Below are 15,159 nucleotides of genomic sequence, written 5' to 3' on the forward strand. Positions count from 1 at the left end.
TTTCTGATAAACTTAATTTTACAGTGATTATACGCAATCCTGTATATATATTTTTTTGTTTTTGATAGCTTATACTTTTTCTGTCCTGTATACACAACACATATGGAAAAAAGTTCAGTTAGAAAAATTTACAAAGTACTTCAATTCATATGATTGCTATAAGTATGTGCAACATAATACTATATTAGACAAATATTTTTTCATTTTTTAATTTTAATTAAGGCCCCAGTGTATTCAGCTCGGCTATCCTTTCCACGTATAAAATGAAGAAACTTATTTTGCTTATTATATCCAATTGTCCTATACTAATGGAAACATTTTATATGTAAAATGAAGATAAATCAATTTCAAATACATTGATTTTATTTGCTTTTTTGTAATTGTTACTTTGCACCATTGATTCTATATAATTACTTTCTTGTTTAATAACTTTATATTGTTTTTCAGTATACCTTAGCAAAATTAAGATAACATAAGATGACACTGTATCGTTATTATTGTTTTCTCTGTTTTTTCAAATTACTCATAGTTTTGAAATTTCTTATTTGATAATTGTAAAGCTTAATTTGTTTTGTTTTTATTTACTCTTATGATTATGAGTTGTCATTTCTTTTGACTATATTTCAATGCAATGTTTTAGATTGTTAATGAAATTATTCATGAAATACTGTTCTTATGGATATAATTACCAAAATAATATTTCTTCTTATAGATAAGCCAAGGTATACTATGTAACTAGTATGCCTCACGTTTATTATTGAAATAAAATTATTTTTATAATTTATAAAAGCGATCAACTTTGTATTGTCTGACACAAACTTAAATTCAAATTTTAAGAAGAATTATTATCTCTACTGGAAAAACTGAATCCCCCCTTACACATTTCAAACATAAATAATAAAATTCTTTAGAATTAATATGTATTTCATAGCTAGCAACTTATACCACGTTAATCAAGGCAATATTACGAAAGACATTTACAAGCATACATGAAATTAAATATTTCCATTTACAGCAATTTGACAATGCCCCCGTTTTGTATGTGGCTCATTTTATATTCATTTATCGACCTTTTTGTAGCTGTACTGTAGCAGTAATATAATGATAATGCTAATGACAACAATAGTAATAGTAGTAGTAATTGTAGTTGTAGTAGTGTGGTGGTAGTAGTAGTAGTAATAGTATAGTAATAGTAGTAGTAGTAGTAGTAGTAGTAGTAGTAGTAGTAGTAGTAGTAGTAATAGTAATGGTAATAATAAAGACAAAAAATAATAATATTAATAATATAATAATAATTATAATAAAATAATAATAATAATAATAATAATAATAATAATAATAATAATAATAATAATAATCAAAATGATGATGACAATGATAATGACAATGAAAATGAAAATGATAACAGTGATGATAATTACAACAATAATGATACCGATTGTGACGTGAAGTTAATAACAATAATAATGATACTGAAATATTTGGAAATGCTAAATATGATTATGACAATAACGAGGGCAATAGTCAGTAGTTATTTTTCTATGAAATTGGTAGATAAAATTTTGATCATGATAGGAGTAATAATGATAATGAGGATGGCAGTAACATCAGCATTAATAGAAATAAACAGCAATTGTAAATTGCAATAGAAATTGTTTTAATAGATTGATCATAGATCAATCGATTTAATTTTTGCAGGGTTCTTCTCACAAATTGCAGAGAATAATAATAGAATAGAATAATAAAATTACTAATCAATAATAACATAAGGCAATATGTGGAGGATTTGGCCATCACAACTGGGCCTTGCCAGCATCTGGTGCCATTCTCGAAATTCTTCACCAGTTTGGCTATGCTCACTGTTCATTACATTCAATTCTGACACTCCTTCCTCTTTTTCTGACGTTTCATTGTTATTAGTGAGAGACAATAATTTTGGATGGAAATTTCCATTGAGTCCTTCTACGCACTGCGTATGTAATCTTTCAAGGTCCTCTGCAGAAACTTCTTGAGGTGGATACACTGTACCATTTTGATCTTCATTGGGTTCAATTTCACAATCACTCCAGTCTATCGAACTTGGATCTAATGGTGGTAACTTTGCCAGTATCTCCTCAACCGATAAATCTTGATGTGATTGTGGTTGGTTTTGCGTACTTTGCGGACTTTCTTCGTACACTGCACTTGTTTCTTGACACTTGGATGATATTTCACAACAGTTTTCTGTAGATTTTAACCGATTTTGTAAAGAAGTTTCAGAAACTGTACTTTTGCGAGATGTATTGTTTGGAGTACAACGCAGGAACTTGGATACTTGTTCATTATTACTCCTCAAAACATCTTCCATACTTGGTGGTTCTACACTTTGACTAGGTAGAGCATTTGAATTAATGCTAGAATTTGAGCCACGTGCTTGTAAATCAGCCAGCAGTTCTTGTGTTGTCTTTAACTTAGGATTTCTTGAAATACTGGCTAGTTTTTCTTTAACACGGTCCTCTATGTATGGTTGTTTCTTTACAGACTTACTGCCTTTTTTCCTACCACGTTTTTTTGGACCTGAATCATCAGGATCAGTGGAAGACTCCACAAAATGATGGGAAATTCGTTCTTTCAATGTGGGGCTAGGCACTTGCGAATTTAAATTACCACTTATGTTTTCGCCATTCAAACGCTGTCTTTTGACAAATGGCTCACATTCTGTAATCGAGTCTGATTCATGTTCTTGATAATTGTGTTGGTCCTTACAAACATCTTTTCGAAGTCGTTTATTGGAACTGTGGGTCCGTGGCACTGCTTCTATCAAGTGATTCTGGCTCGAAGAGCCATGTGTGGGAGGTACATCCGAACTTATCCGGTGGTTGCTAGTAAGTGTAATTGACTGCTTATTTGAAGCTGCATTAGGAGACCGTGAATGATCACTATGCACAGATAGAGCTGGGCTGATAACCTATAAAAATTAATTTGTATCATGTCAAACAATAGACAAAATTAAAAGGAAATGAATTTACATGAAATAATTTTTTATAAATTAAATTTTTTGAGAAATATGATAGTAAATAATAAAATGTAAAAACTCACTCTTAAAGGAGTAGCATCCCTTAATAGAGGACTTTGAGGCTTCAAGCATCTTACAGCAGGACTTTGTGGTTTGAAACATCTTAAGGCTGGACTATGAGGTTTTGCTCCATTAAGGGCAGGTGGTGCTGTATCAGCAGGTGTCGGTTGTGGGGTTGAATGAGCTGATGGTAAAACCATATCTCTCCAACGACGTACCAAATCTTTTGCACGCTTGGCCAGGGCATCATTATTCGTCTTTCTTCGTAGTTCGTTAATATATTTACCAAGCCTTGTAATCTATAATATTTAAAATTAATTCATTGTTTACAAAAGTTTTTATCTAAAGATTAAAATAAATTTTGTTTTTCTCTCTTTATATTATATATATACATACATACATACATACATACACGCATGCAATAAAAATATATACCTCCAGCACTTCTTTGGTGATCGTCGTCTTTTCCAGGGCCGTAATGACATCAACAACAGCTCCCATGTCAACGACCTACAAAATATATATTTTTTGTTTACATTTTGGAAGAATTATAATTCCAGAATCTTTTCAATCTAAATACATAATTATATGAACAGTTTAATTATTTTTTATTGAAGAAAAAAAGACATGTTATATATACTAAAATAAAATTAAATTGTTATAATAAAATCAACAATAAAGTGATATAAAAAAGTAATTAAATGTGTTTGCAAATTCATATTAATTTTACATATTCCAACCTATTAAAGATTTTTGTCTTTGCATGTTACAACTATCAACTAATTTACATCACCTTTTATCTTCTAATATTAATTATCACAAATGAAATAGGAATATTCAACACCATTAAAATTATTAAGTAACAGTATTATATTTCAAATATCAATATGATGAAAGTTATACTAAATAAATTTCATGAGCCAAGCATATGATTCTACATGCAAGACAAAAGTTAGAAATGAGAATTACAATAAATAGAAAATAATCTGTCGTTATCTATAAAGATAAATCAATGAACACATCAAATAAAAGGATTCGACACGTGTACGTAAAAATATGTTTATTAGATCGATCAGGTAAGGCTTGCAAAGCAATAACGAAACGTAATCAGATCGAATCATTACGAGCTAGCGTATCAATATGTCAACGTGAAACGACAAAAGAAATCAATCGCATGAAACAAATAACTGTTTTTTTTTAAGAACGCATAACATACGAACGCGATTCTACTTTCGAAACAAGCCAAAACTTATGTTGTTTAGTGTTTCGACCAACAGAATAGATACACCGTAAGAGAAAAAGGCGACTGAGAGAAAGAGAAAGAGATATATATATACACACATATACGTAGTACGTAAGTATGTATGTATGTGTATATATCTATATATATATATATATATATATTAGAATCATGTGCAATTGTGCACGACATCGTACGTACAACGTACGATATTCGTCAACCGACACGACGATATAATTAAGATAAAAGACAAAACGACGAGAAGAAACGAGGGAAGTTCGTTGACAGAAATCAAGAACTACTGGTGAAACGAATGTCATGCGTATCCTGGAGACGTGTTTCCGTAGTACCAGGGAAGGAAGAAGAAAAATTGTATGCGTAGATGATTTAGCATGAAAGAAAGAGAGAAAGAAAGAGAGAAAGAGAGAGAGACACAGAGAGAGAGAGAGAGAGAGAGAGAAAGAGAGATATATAGAAAGAGAAAGAGAGAGAGAGAGAAAGAGAGAGACAGACAAAAAGAGAGAACGAGAAAGAGAGAGAGAGAGAGAAAGAGAGGTTAAGCCTCCAGGTTGTCGAGAACGCGCTCACGGATGGATATGCAAGCGAGCGCACACAATCTCGTAATGGTAGGAGGGAAAGGGTATATGTTTCGTGGAGCGATATCCACACGTACGTGATAGCACGTAAGATGGATCACTCACACGCAGAGCCGTCGCTACACTACATTCTCGACGGCTCTCGCGCACGCCACTGGTACAGGCACACGGCGCACGGGGGATCGAGAGTGGCCCGATAGCCGTTTGCGCGAGCGGACGGACGGCGCATCGCGGATTCACTCCGCTACTTACATTGTATTCCTTGTCAAGGGATTTTAATAATCTTTCGGTGAGCTCCGTGCAATATCTCTGCATCGGGGGGGCACACTTTGGGCCCTCGCGGGGAGTTTAGGTTAGCGGAAAATCGGCTCCACGCGTACGAGTGTCGCGAATACGAGAGCACAGGGGGACTTGCAATGGCGACTACTGAACTGTGCTCCTTCGCATGCCCTCCCTGCCTCCCGAGTGCCTCCTAGTCGCGGCCCAAGCATCGTCCCTAGCCCCACGCCGCCTCATACCGCCGGAGGAGCGCTACTAGCTCCTTCTCGCGGTTGGACGAGCTCTGCTCACCGACCTCCCTCCGCCTCCCTCGTCCATCCCTACCGACGATGCCCCCAAACGACGAGGACGCTCGTCGCGCCCTCTATCGATGTCTTTTACCATTTACACGCATCTACCGTCCCCTCTCAGTCTCTCTCTCTCTCTCTCTCTCTCTCTCTCTCTCTCTCTCTTTCTATCCGTCTATCTATCTATCTATCCATCCATCTATCTGTCTTTCTTTCTCTTTCTTTCTCTTTCTCCGTATTCCCCTCTCACTCTTTCACTCTCCTCTCCCCTCTTCTTGCTTCCACCTTCATGCTTTGTAAATGCACACCGCGACATCCATCGCCGCCGTTCTTCCTTGTCGTTGCTTTCTTGTCCACCTTGTAGAAGCTTCCACCAAGCTACCTCAGTTTTCTGCCTGCTTCTCACCGTTTATCCGTTCGGTTCCGTCCACTTATATTTACATTTCAAACTCAATGCACACCGAACGTATTTTTCAGTCGCGTCCGATCATTTGGCGACTCTCGTTCGGCACCTCCATTATTCTCGATGCTCCCTGATTTTATGTGATGTAATAATTCAATCGATCTGCGAAGTATAATCCTGTCTTTTGATCATAGTTTCTCCGTTACGATATTAGATCGTCGTTATATTCCTTTTGTGTTCTATCGAAATATGTGCAACAACGACGTCTGTCGAATTACGTGAAAATATGTGTTTTTGCTGAACACATCCTTTTTTTCATCCATATTTCTTCAGATACCTTTGTTCTTAAACGAACGGATTAAATACGATCAACTGTACTTTGTGCATTATATGATCCTCGAATATAGGCTCGTAATTTTTATTTTTATATTGTTTTTACATACATTGCTGAATATTGAAACAGTGTCGTTTATTAAAGGAAAGGAATATTTCATATCTTTCTAAAATATATATCATATTATTGTTCTTTGTCACAAGAGATGTACGATCGATTTTTTATTTCATATCAAGATTTTTTAAATTACTCTGTATAGGGCGTATAACACATGGTAAAATGCAACTGCGTTCGAGATAACGTCAGGCAAAAAACATGTCTATCATAAATCGATAGAAAAGTAATGAACATTTATTGAGAAAGTATAAAATATTTTTATTATTATTTATTTTTATGCATTTATATTTATTCCGTATAAAATGTAAGAAAATAAATCGCTAGTTTTTGCTCGAAATATGTTTGCTTATTCGAAGAAATGATTTGTTCGTAATTAGGGTTTGTCTATATTCCGATTAATGCAATTCTTCGTTCCGAGAGGAAAAACCATTCGGTTATTTATGTTTCTTTAAAACGAATTAATATTACACCACGTTTCTTTTATACGTAGCTTGTGATGTTCCAATATATAATACATAGCAAATGATACACATTTTTACTGCATTGTTGCAAAAATGTGATTGGTTAGACGTTTAACATTGTGATTGGCTGAGAATTAAAGTGCATGCGATAGATGAAATTGATTGGTTGTGAGACCAGATAGGAATATATCGGATCAACCAATTATTGAGCAGGATTGATGTACTCTTAATACAGGAATGTAACGTATTAAAACTTATGAATAGATAACGTATTAGAAATCATGAATAGATAATATTGGTTGGTAATAAAGCTGTAATAAGCTTTAGTTGTATTATTTTATTAGTGTTATTGTAAACAGTTTAGTATTAAAGCTCTGGCTTACAATTACTACATAATCATTTCTCGATTCTTATTGGTTATATTTGGAAAAGTTTCCTTTTTTTATATCTGAAAACAAAATAAGTACTGTATATTGCTTCATATTTAATATTAATAGTGAATAATAAATAAATAATAAAAATGTTTTTTTAACATTTATTAATGTAAAATTCTTCTAACTGTTACATATTTTCATATAGTGGTAGTATCGAAAGTGTAATTATTACTATTGCAATTTTTTGAATTGTATTAAGATTCTAAATTATGCGGATAATCAATCGGCAATGGTTAATTTTTATATAGGGAGGTGAAGTTGATGGACTTTAATCAGTATATTAAATAGGTAGCAGTTGTATTATTGCTGTATCATTGACTGCATTTCTTGCTGATTATCGAAGCAAGTTGGTGTTAACGTCGGTTCGATTTTGATATTGAAATTTTACAATCAAAATCAAGAACATTTAATAAAAATGACAGAATTACGTTTTGATAATCGTGTAGTTGTAGTGACAGGAGCTGGTGCAGGTAATTCAAATTTGTAATAATTATTTAATAATTATTTTTAAAGTAATTACTATTGATAATATATTTCATTTTTACATAAAATAATTTATTCTAATAAAAATTCTATTTATTATTGTATGTATGCAGGTTTAGGTCGTGCATATGCATTATTATTTGCTTCTAGAGGTGCTAGTGTTGTAGTAAACGATTTAGGAGGTGGACGACATGGCGATGGTAAAAGTAGTCAAGCTGCAGATAATGTTGTAGCTGAAATCCAAAAAAATGGTAAGGTTTCTCTTCGCTGTACAATAATTAGTATTTTTTATATTTTAATTAGTATAATTTATATAGAATATTAAATCTATAATATCTTGTAACATTCTGTAAGTTACATGAAAGTACAATTAAATACTATATTTTATATAACAAAGGTTATATTTAAATGTTTCTTATCTTATCTTATGTAAAATATAAGTTTCTTTATAAGTAAACTATATATTTCTTTAGAATTTTTACAATATGCAAATTTTTATTAATTTCAATTTTAATTATGTATCAGTTATACTTTTTTCTTTTTTCTTTTTTCATAGGAGGAAAAGCTGTGGCTGATTATAATTCAGTTGTTGATGGTGCCAAAATTATTAAAACTGCTATTGATACATTTGGACGTGTTGATGTAGTTGTTAATAATGCTGGTATTTTGAAGGATAAATCTTTTGCAAAAATGTCAGAAAGCGATTGGGGTTAGTATATAATTGTTCTATGGTTATTAATTGTAAATATACATATATGCTTTATTTTTATCAACTTTGTACAGATTTGATACAAGATGTTCATGTTAAGGGTGCATTTAAAACAACTCAAGCAGCATGGCCGTATTTCTGTAAACAAAATTATGGCAAGGTCATTTTTACTTCAAGTAATAGTGGACTATGTGGAAATTTTGGTCAAACTAATTATAGTACAGCAAAAATGGGTTTAGTTGGTTTTGCAAATACTTTGGCAATTGAGGGTGCTAAAAAAAATATATGTATTAATGTGATTGTACCAACTGCAGCATCCAGACTTACAGAAGATATTATTCCCCCTGGTAAAGATTTATATATTTATCATAATCATTTTCTTTTTTAATCTAATAACTTTTTTATGTTACAACTTTTAATTTACTTTAATTTACTTTAATTTACTTTTAAATACTATTTTTATTTTATATAATATTTATAGAAAATAATTAGCAAAGTAAAAAAAAAAATTTTTTTTTTAGATCTATTTAAGCAGTTAAAACCAGAATTAATAGCTCCAATAGTTTTTTGGTTGTGTCATGAAAAATGCAATGAAAGTGGGTCAGTTATTGAATCAGCTATAGGTTGGGTAAGAAAATGTAAGCGTATAAATTTGCATAAATTATTATAGCATGGAAAATATAACATTGTTTGCATTTATATATTATGTATCTATAAAAATTTTCTAGGTGGTATGGTTCGCTCATCAGGATGTATTTTACGAAAAAATTTAGATGATATTGTCACACCTGAAAATGTACAAGAAAATTGGTCAGATATTGTTGATATGACATCTGCTAAGCATGCATCTAATATGGAGGTATATATAAATTATAGGATAATTAATATATAAAAACTATTAGTATTATACATCAATTATTATTATTTTTTTATTATTCTTAATTTGTCTTAATTTAATTTTTATTTTTTATATTTAATTTTTAATTTAGTAATTTAATTTTTATTATTTATAATTTGTAGGAAATAGTAGGAGATCAGATGAATATTATTGACGATTTAAAGAGTGGCGTTTCCAAGAGAAAGATTGTAAGAAACAATTTACATATTACTTATTTATGATTTATTGTTAATTATTTAATTAATGCTTTCGATAATTTTTCCATCAGGATGATAATGTTATATACAATAATTACAATGGTCGAGATGGTATTCTGTATGCTCTTGGAGGTATTATATCCATAGATATATATAAAAATAAAATTTTATGTAAGTTATAAACGTATATATATTTATAAAAAATGGTAATTTTGATCTTAGTTGGAGCAACTATTCAAGATCCATCCGATTTACGTTACTTGTATGAAAACCATGAGAATTTTGCACTCTTACCTACTTACTACATAATTTTCGGCGTATTGGGGTGCATGAAAAATCCAATTATATCTAATGCTCTACCTGATTTGCAGATAAATCCTGTGAATGTATGAGAACATTAATTTTATAATTTTTCTATACAATTATTTTTATTACTTTTATTTTTAGACCTTACATGGAGAACAATATCTAGAAATTTATAAAGTATTACCTGTAGAAGCTAAAGTAAAGACAGTCTACAAAGTTGTAGATGTTCTTGATAAAGGAAAAGGCATAGTGGTCTTAGTTCAACGTATGTTTCTAATGAAATGCTATTAAACAGGAATATTTCAATTTTACGATGTTGAAAATTGCAATATTAATTTAATAATAAATAATTTAATAATAGTTTAATGTAATAAATACTTTCTACAGATGATACTTTTGATGCTAATAGCGAAGAAAAATTATCTACAGGACAGATGTCGGTATATATCGTAGGTGTTAGTGGTTTTCAAGGCAAGCGTACATCTCCGCATATTATTCCGATTATCGACCCACCTAATCGCAATCCAGATGCTTCTGTTACTCAAAAAACTACTACTGATCAGGTATAAAAATTCTGTAGATTGTACATTTTTGGAGCTATTAATTATTGTTTTGGAATGTTTAATAATTAAATAATATAATATAAATGTATTTTTTAGGCAGCATTGTATAGACTCAGTGGTGATTTGAATCCTTTACATATTGATTCAAATGTTGCTATAATGGCTGGATATAAAAGACCAATTTTACATGGATTATGCTCTCTTGGATTTTCTACAAGACATATTCTAAATACTTATGCAAATGGTGATCCAAGTTTATTTAAAGCAATAAAGGTCAGTTCTAAATTTTTTAATTTTTAATTTATAATTATTAAAATTTTTTTTATAGTAAAGTATATTGTTATAATCAAAGATTATCTTTTTTAGGTCAGATTTGCAAAACCAGTACTTCCAGGAGAAACATTGCGCACTGATATGTGGCAAAATGGCAACAGAATACATTTCCAAACAACCATTGTAGAAACCAATATTGCTGTTATTACAGGCAAGTTTAGAAAAGTTATAATAAAATTGAAGAGAAACTTTTATTACCTGATAGCGATTTGGGAAAGTACTCTGCCATGCAGCTTAATACTCACTTAGGATTATTTACCTGGATTATATAATGATTACCTGAACAAGCCCCCTGCACTTATTTTAGGGTCGGGTCTTAAATCTTAAATATTTCAAAATATACCTTTACCATGTCTACGTGGTTTATTATCGTCAATAAAACCTTCAAACCAACTACCGGAAAAAACTAAAGTATCTTACATTGTTTTTCGATTGCCGGTGATTTACCCTTTGTTATTTCCACATAAGACAGCCCAACTTTCTCTTTTACCAAAGATTACAATATGCTATTTTCGAACTAAACTTCCTAAGATTTTTACGGATTCTTGGATCGGGTATTTTATTTTGTTTCCTTGCTCAACCAACTCTCTCAACTCACTGGGTTATCAAAGAAAAATATTTCTTACATATTTAGCAAATATTTATTACAATTATAATTATTATTGAAATGTAATACGTATTTTTTAATATCCTTTTTACAGGTGCTTATATTGATTTATTCAGTGTAAAATCAAAAGTAACACCAACAGTTTCAACTCCAATTGCGAATAACAATGATCTAAAAAGTAATGCAGTTTTTGATACTATGAAGGACTATGTTAAAGCTAATCCTGACCAAACGAAAAAAGTGAATGCGATTTTTCTTTACAATATTACTGTAAATGGAAATCCGAAAGCCCAATGGAGTATGTTAGAAAGAAACTATTAGTTTTTTTAAACACTTATCTGTTATTAATTATATTATTTTTATATGATGCTAACATTATACATTAAATTCATATAATTTTTTATATTATATTTCAACAGCTTTGGACTTAAAGAAAGGTGATGTGTATAAAGGACAACCTACATCAGGAAAAGCTAACACTACTTTAACTATAGAAGACAAGGATATGATGGATATTGTAAGTTTATTTTTTTACTATATTAAGATATACGTGTATTGATGATAATTATTTTTTACAGGCAACAGGAAAAATAAATCCACAAGTTGCATTTATGCAAGGAAAATTAAAAATTACTGGTAATATTATGTTGACCCAAAAACTCAAAACACTCATGGAAATGAACAAAGCAAAACTATAATCTCAATTTGACTTGAATGAACGAATGGTTATAATCTCATTATTAAACCAACATTTCTAAGAACATAGAATAGGCATGACCGATGTTGCGTTTGTTACTGGCTACCCTTTTTTCTAATGTTCTTGCACAATTTGTTTGTCATTTATTTTTTTCTTAAATTTTATTTATTTTTTACATTTCGTTGCATATCTGATGGTGATATTGCTTGCTATTTCTTTTGTTGCAAGTAATTTCTGTATAAATTTTAAATCAATTTATTCAATCGTTAGTAGACAGGGTAAAGTAAATACATTTAGATTTTTATATGAAATGTAAAAATCTACATAAAAAAATTTTTATATATCTTAAGTAATTCCGGAGATAGAATTGTTTGTTACATTTTTCGCTATATGGAAAACATAAGGTCGTGCATAAGGAAGATTTTTTTTATATCGAATTGTTAATATCTTGTTTACTTGTTAAGTCCTTCCTATACAGTTTATACATTGTTCAAGGGATTCGAGGGAAAAATTAAATATCGATTTAAAAGATTATTTTTCAGGGAAAATTCATGCATTAAAATGTATTTTAGCATGTTTATAAAAATAAAAAAATATTTATTATAAAATAACATGCCATTACATTTCTTTGCGTCTAAAAAAAACTAAGACCTAAAATAACAAAGATAAAAAAATAATCAGTAAATATTACCTAATTTGAGTATTGATAATATTTTTTTATTGGAAATTTTTTTTTTGTATTATTAAAAATAATATAAATATTTTAAGTGCTCGAATTAGGTATTACATCTAAATATTGAAAGAAAAGGATAGATTAGAAATATAAATGCAGTTTATAAATATAATGTGTATGAATATTTATAGTTTTTATTTTTGAGAATCTCTATTTTTTTTGTATAGTTTCAACATCATCTGCTTTTTCTAGAAGTCTTTGTTTTATTAATTTTACAAAATCCAATGAATCATTTATTTTAGATGATCTTTGTACATGAATATTTTTAGGGGAAAGTCTTTTATTTTTTTTATATTTTTTGTTATATTTAATTTTATTTTTTACAGTTGCCAATTTAGGTTCAGTATTCTCCTGTAATCTACCTTCAACATTTTCATTAGATATTTCGTTATTCATACATTTGAAATTTTCTTTCAAAGAGCAGACATGTATTTTCAATTGCTCTGTCTCTTCATTTTTATCATCATTATATTTCTTCTGTTCTAATTCTTTAACAATAAATTCTGTGCTGCAGACAACTGCTATATTTTCATCTGAAGTATCCAAATAAATAGTATTTTTATTGGCTACTCTGCCACCATGCATGAAAGCTGAAATATTTTTACGTCTCCACATTTTAGAAGTGCTTGGTATAAACTGTTTGCATTTTCCTTCAAAGAAAAATTCTTTTATATCAACTTCTTCAATTTCACCCTTTAAAAATTTCAAATATTTTTTTAATGCAGAATAAAAATGTAATTTGTCTATCATACGAGGAAAATTAGCGCAACGAGCACTGCTAGAAGGTACAACCCAAACAGCTGTATCTCCTATGAATTCTGATTGTAATCCAAAATGAAAGGGTGATTTACTATTTTTATTGGCATATACTTCATAAATACACTTTCCATTAAAAATAGCAATCTTTGGTTTAAATAACCTCAATTTCTCTTCAATAATCTTAGCACCTTCTTTGATTTCTATTCGTTTTAGATCTGCAGAAGATCTAGTTGGTCTAGCGACTATATTTGTTAATCCAATTCCATATTGTAATAACTTGTGATCTTCTTCAAAACTGAGACATTTTGGCGTTAAGCCTGATTCATATAAAAGCTTATAAAAATGATTACCAGGACCTGCATAATATTTGCCACGATGTGCTGCTATCAAACTTGGATTTATACCAACAAAGACTATATCAAGATTTTCCTTGAGATAATCAGGTAGAGTATACTTTTGAACTTCTTCCACTGTAAGTCCATCGAATCTATCAACTTTTTTTTTAGACTTTTCAATCATATCTGATGCTGCTCTCTTTTTAAGTTTATTGAACGAAAGCGAAGACATAATTTTGTAAAAAAACATCAGTTAAAGTTTATAATATAATATAATATAATATAATATAATATAATATATATATATATGTATGTAATTTTTTTTTTAACAAAGATTTTCAGTTTCATTTAATAGTTGCTTAATCAATTAGTTAATAAAAGTTGCATGCCTTTCTGAAGTAAAATAATCTCATTTTTTATTACACAATTCCGTACTTTCATAATAATAAATCATTATGATACAAATATAAACTCTTTGTAGAAATACAGAATACATCAACTGTTCCTAGTCACCATTACAATCCCTCAAAAATCATTTCTACATTTACTCTTTCCATACTCGCGCATGCGCACATTGGCCATTTTTAAGTTACTTTCGCGGGATTAATTAGACGTGAACGAATTTTCGTAATTGCAATTACATTAATTGAGTCGTAGATTAACCGATAAGATTTATTACTATTATAACGTGAAATGAAATAAAATACAAAATTGCATAGGTAATGTATGATATATACTTCAATAATGTTAAAATTATTTCGTTGATGTTAATAGTACAAATATTTTTCACTGAAATTTTTATAACCTTATTTTTTTTTTTCAACCACGATTACATTTATTCTCGCTGATTTTAAGATATCTTCATTCATTCATATTCTTGACTCTATGTTTCAGTGTGTACGAGATTTATTAAGAATACGAGATATATAATGGTGCTGGAGATAATGAGATAGTATGTTTGCATGATGCATTTATACTAATCTACCTGGTAGAGAGCCACTGATCGTATCCAAATCCTGTTAGTCTTCCGGTCTGGTGAGTTATTTTAACATCTGTAATTATATAACTTATATCTAGCCTTATGGGTTAGGGTTTGTAAAGAGAGAGGGAGAGAGAGGAAGGGAGAGGGAAAATAAGTTAAAATCGCTCAATCCAAGCAAAATCAGAGTAATGAAATCGATTTCAATTTTACAAGAAAGAATGAGACCCCGCAAGGGCTCTACTGTTTAAATATTACTACGTTGTTCTTAGAATACATTGTACTTTGTTTAAATAATTAAAAATTATCGCATTTATAAGTAGATTAAATGTAGTCAAACGGAGAGAGAATATT

At 30.1% G+C, this 15,159-nt stretch overlaps 3 protein-coding genes and 1 long non-coding RNA gene across 9 annotated transcripts in view; 2 read left to right on the plus strand and 2 right to left on the minus strand.

Annotated features, from left to right (window-relative positions):
- Window positions 1–1,652: 1,652 nt before the first annotated feature.
- LOC122631463 (mediator of RNA polymerase II transcription subunit 26) lies at window positions 1,653–6,540 on the minus strand. 6 transcript variants are annotated; one of them, XM_043817173.1, is made up of 4 exons: window positions 5,766–6,540; window positions 3,491–3,565; window positions 3,079–3,354; window positions 1,653–2,947 (listed from the first exon to the last, which is right to left on the minus strand). In XM_043817173.1, the coding sequence occupies exons 1-4, from the start codon at window positions 5,775–5,777 to the stop codon at window positions 1,751–1,753; spliced, it is 1,560 nt and encodes a 519-aa protein (XP_043673108.1). In that variant the 5' UTR covers window positions 5,778–6,540; the 3' UTR covers window positions 1,653–1,750. The 6 variants fall into 6 exon arrangements, with proteins under 6 accessions (XP_043673108.1, XP_043673110.1, XP_043673107.1 ...); XM_043817175.1 differs by lacking the exon at window positions 5,766–6,540 and adding an exon at window positions 5,743–5,763; XM_043817172.1 differs by lacking the exon at window positions 5,766–6,540 and adding an exon at window positions 5,144–5,599.
- Window positions 6,541–7,351: 811 nt separating this feature from the next.
- On the plus strand, window positions 7,352–12,079 carry LOC122631462 (peroxisomal multifunctional enzyme type 2). Its single transcript, XM_043817171.1, has 16 exons — window positions 7,352–7,676; window positions 7,803–7,940; window positions 8,246–8,398; window positions 8,473–8,745; window positions 8,920–9,036; window positions 9,127–9,257; window positions 9,419–9,484; window positions 9,565–9,625; window positions 9,716–9,879; window positions 9,941–10,064; window positions 10,187–10,362; window positions 10,459–10,635; window positions 10,729–10,846; window positions 11,397–11,600; window positions 11,722–11,819; window positions 11,881–12,079. Exons 1-16 carry the CDS (start codon window positions 7,622–7,624, stop codon window positions 11,998–12,000), a joined length of 2,175 nt encoding a protein of 724 aa, XP_043673106.1. The 5' UTR covers window positions 7,352–7,621; the 3' UTR covers window positions 12,001–12,079.
- A 762-nt stretch (window positions 12,080–12,841) lies between these two features.
- Window positions 12,842–14,504, minus strand: LOC122631464 (G/T mismatch-specific thymine DNA glycosylase-like). The gene is made up of 2 exons (XM_043817179.1): window positions 14,124–14,504; window positions 12,842–14,091 (listed from the first exon to the last, which is right to left on the minus strand). The coding sequence occupies exon 2, from the start codon at window positions 14,074–14,076 to the stop codon at window positions 12,883–12,885; it is 1,194 nt and encodes a 397-aa protein (XP_043673114.1). The 5' UTR covers window positions 14,077–14,091; window positions 14,124–14,504; the 3' UTR covers window positions 12,842–12,882.
- Window positions 13,438–15,159, plus strand: part of LOC122631465 — a 21,865-nt gene continuing 20,143 nt past the window's right edge. Inside the window, exons 1-3 of the long non-coding RNA XR_006327711.1 lie at window positions 13,438–13,574; window positions 13,705–13,934; window positions 14,721–14,861. This is a non-coding gene — a long non-coding RNA (uncharacterized LOC122631465). The remainder of the gene's footprint in view (window positions 13,575–13,704; window positions 13,935–14,720; window positions 14,862–15,159) is intronic.

The sequence above is a fragment of the Vespula pensylvanica genome, chromosome 9 (assembly GCF_014466175.1).
Source record: "Vespula pensylvanica isolate Volc-1 chromosome 9, ASM1446617v1, whole genome shotgun sequence".
NCBI lineage: Eukaryota > Metazoa > Arthropoda > Insecta > Hymenoptera > Vespidae > Vespula > Vespula pensylvanica.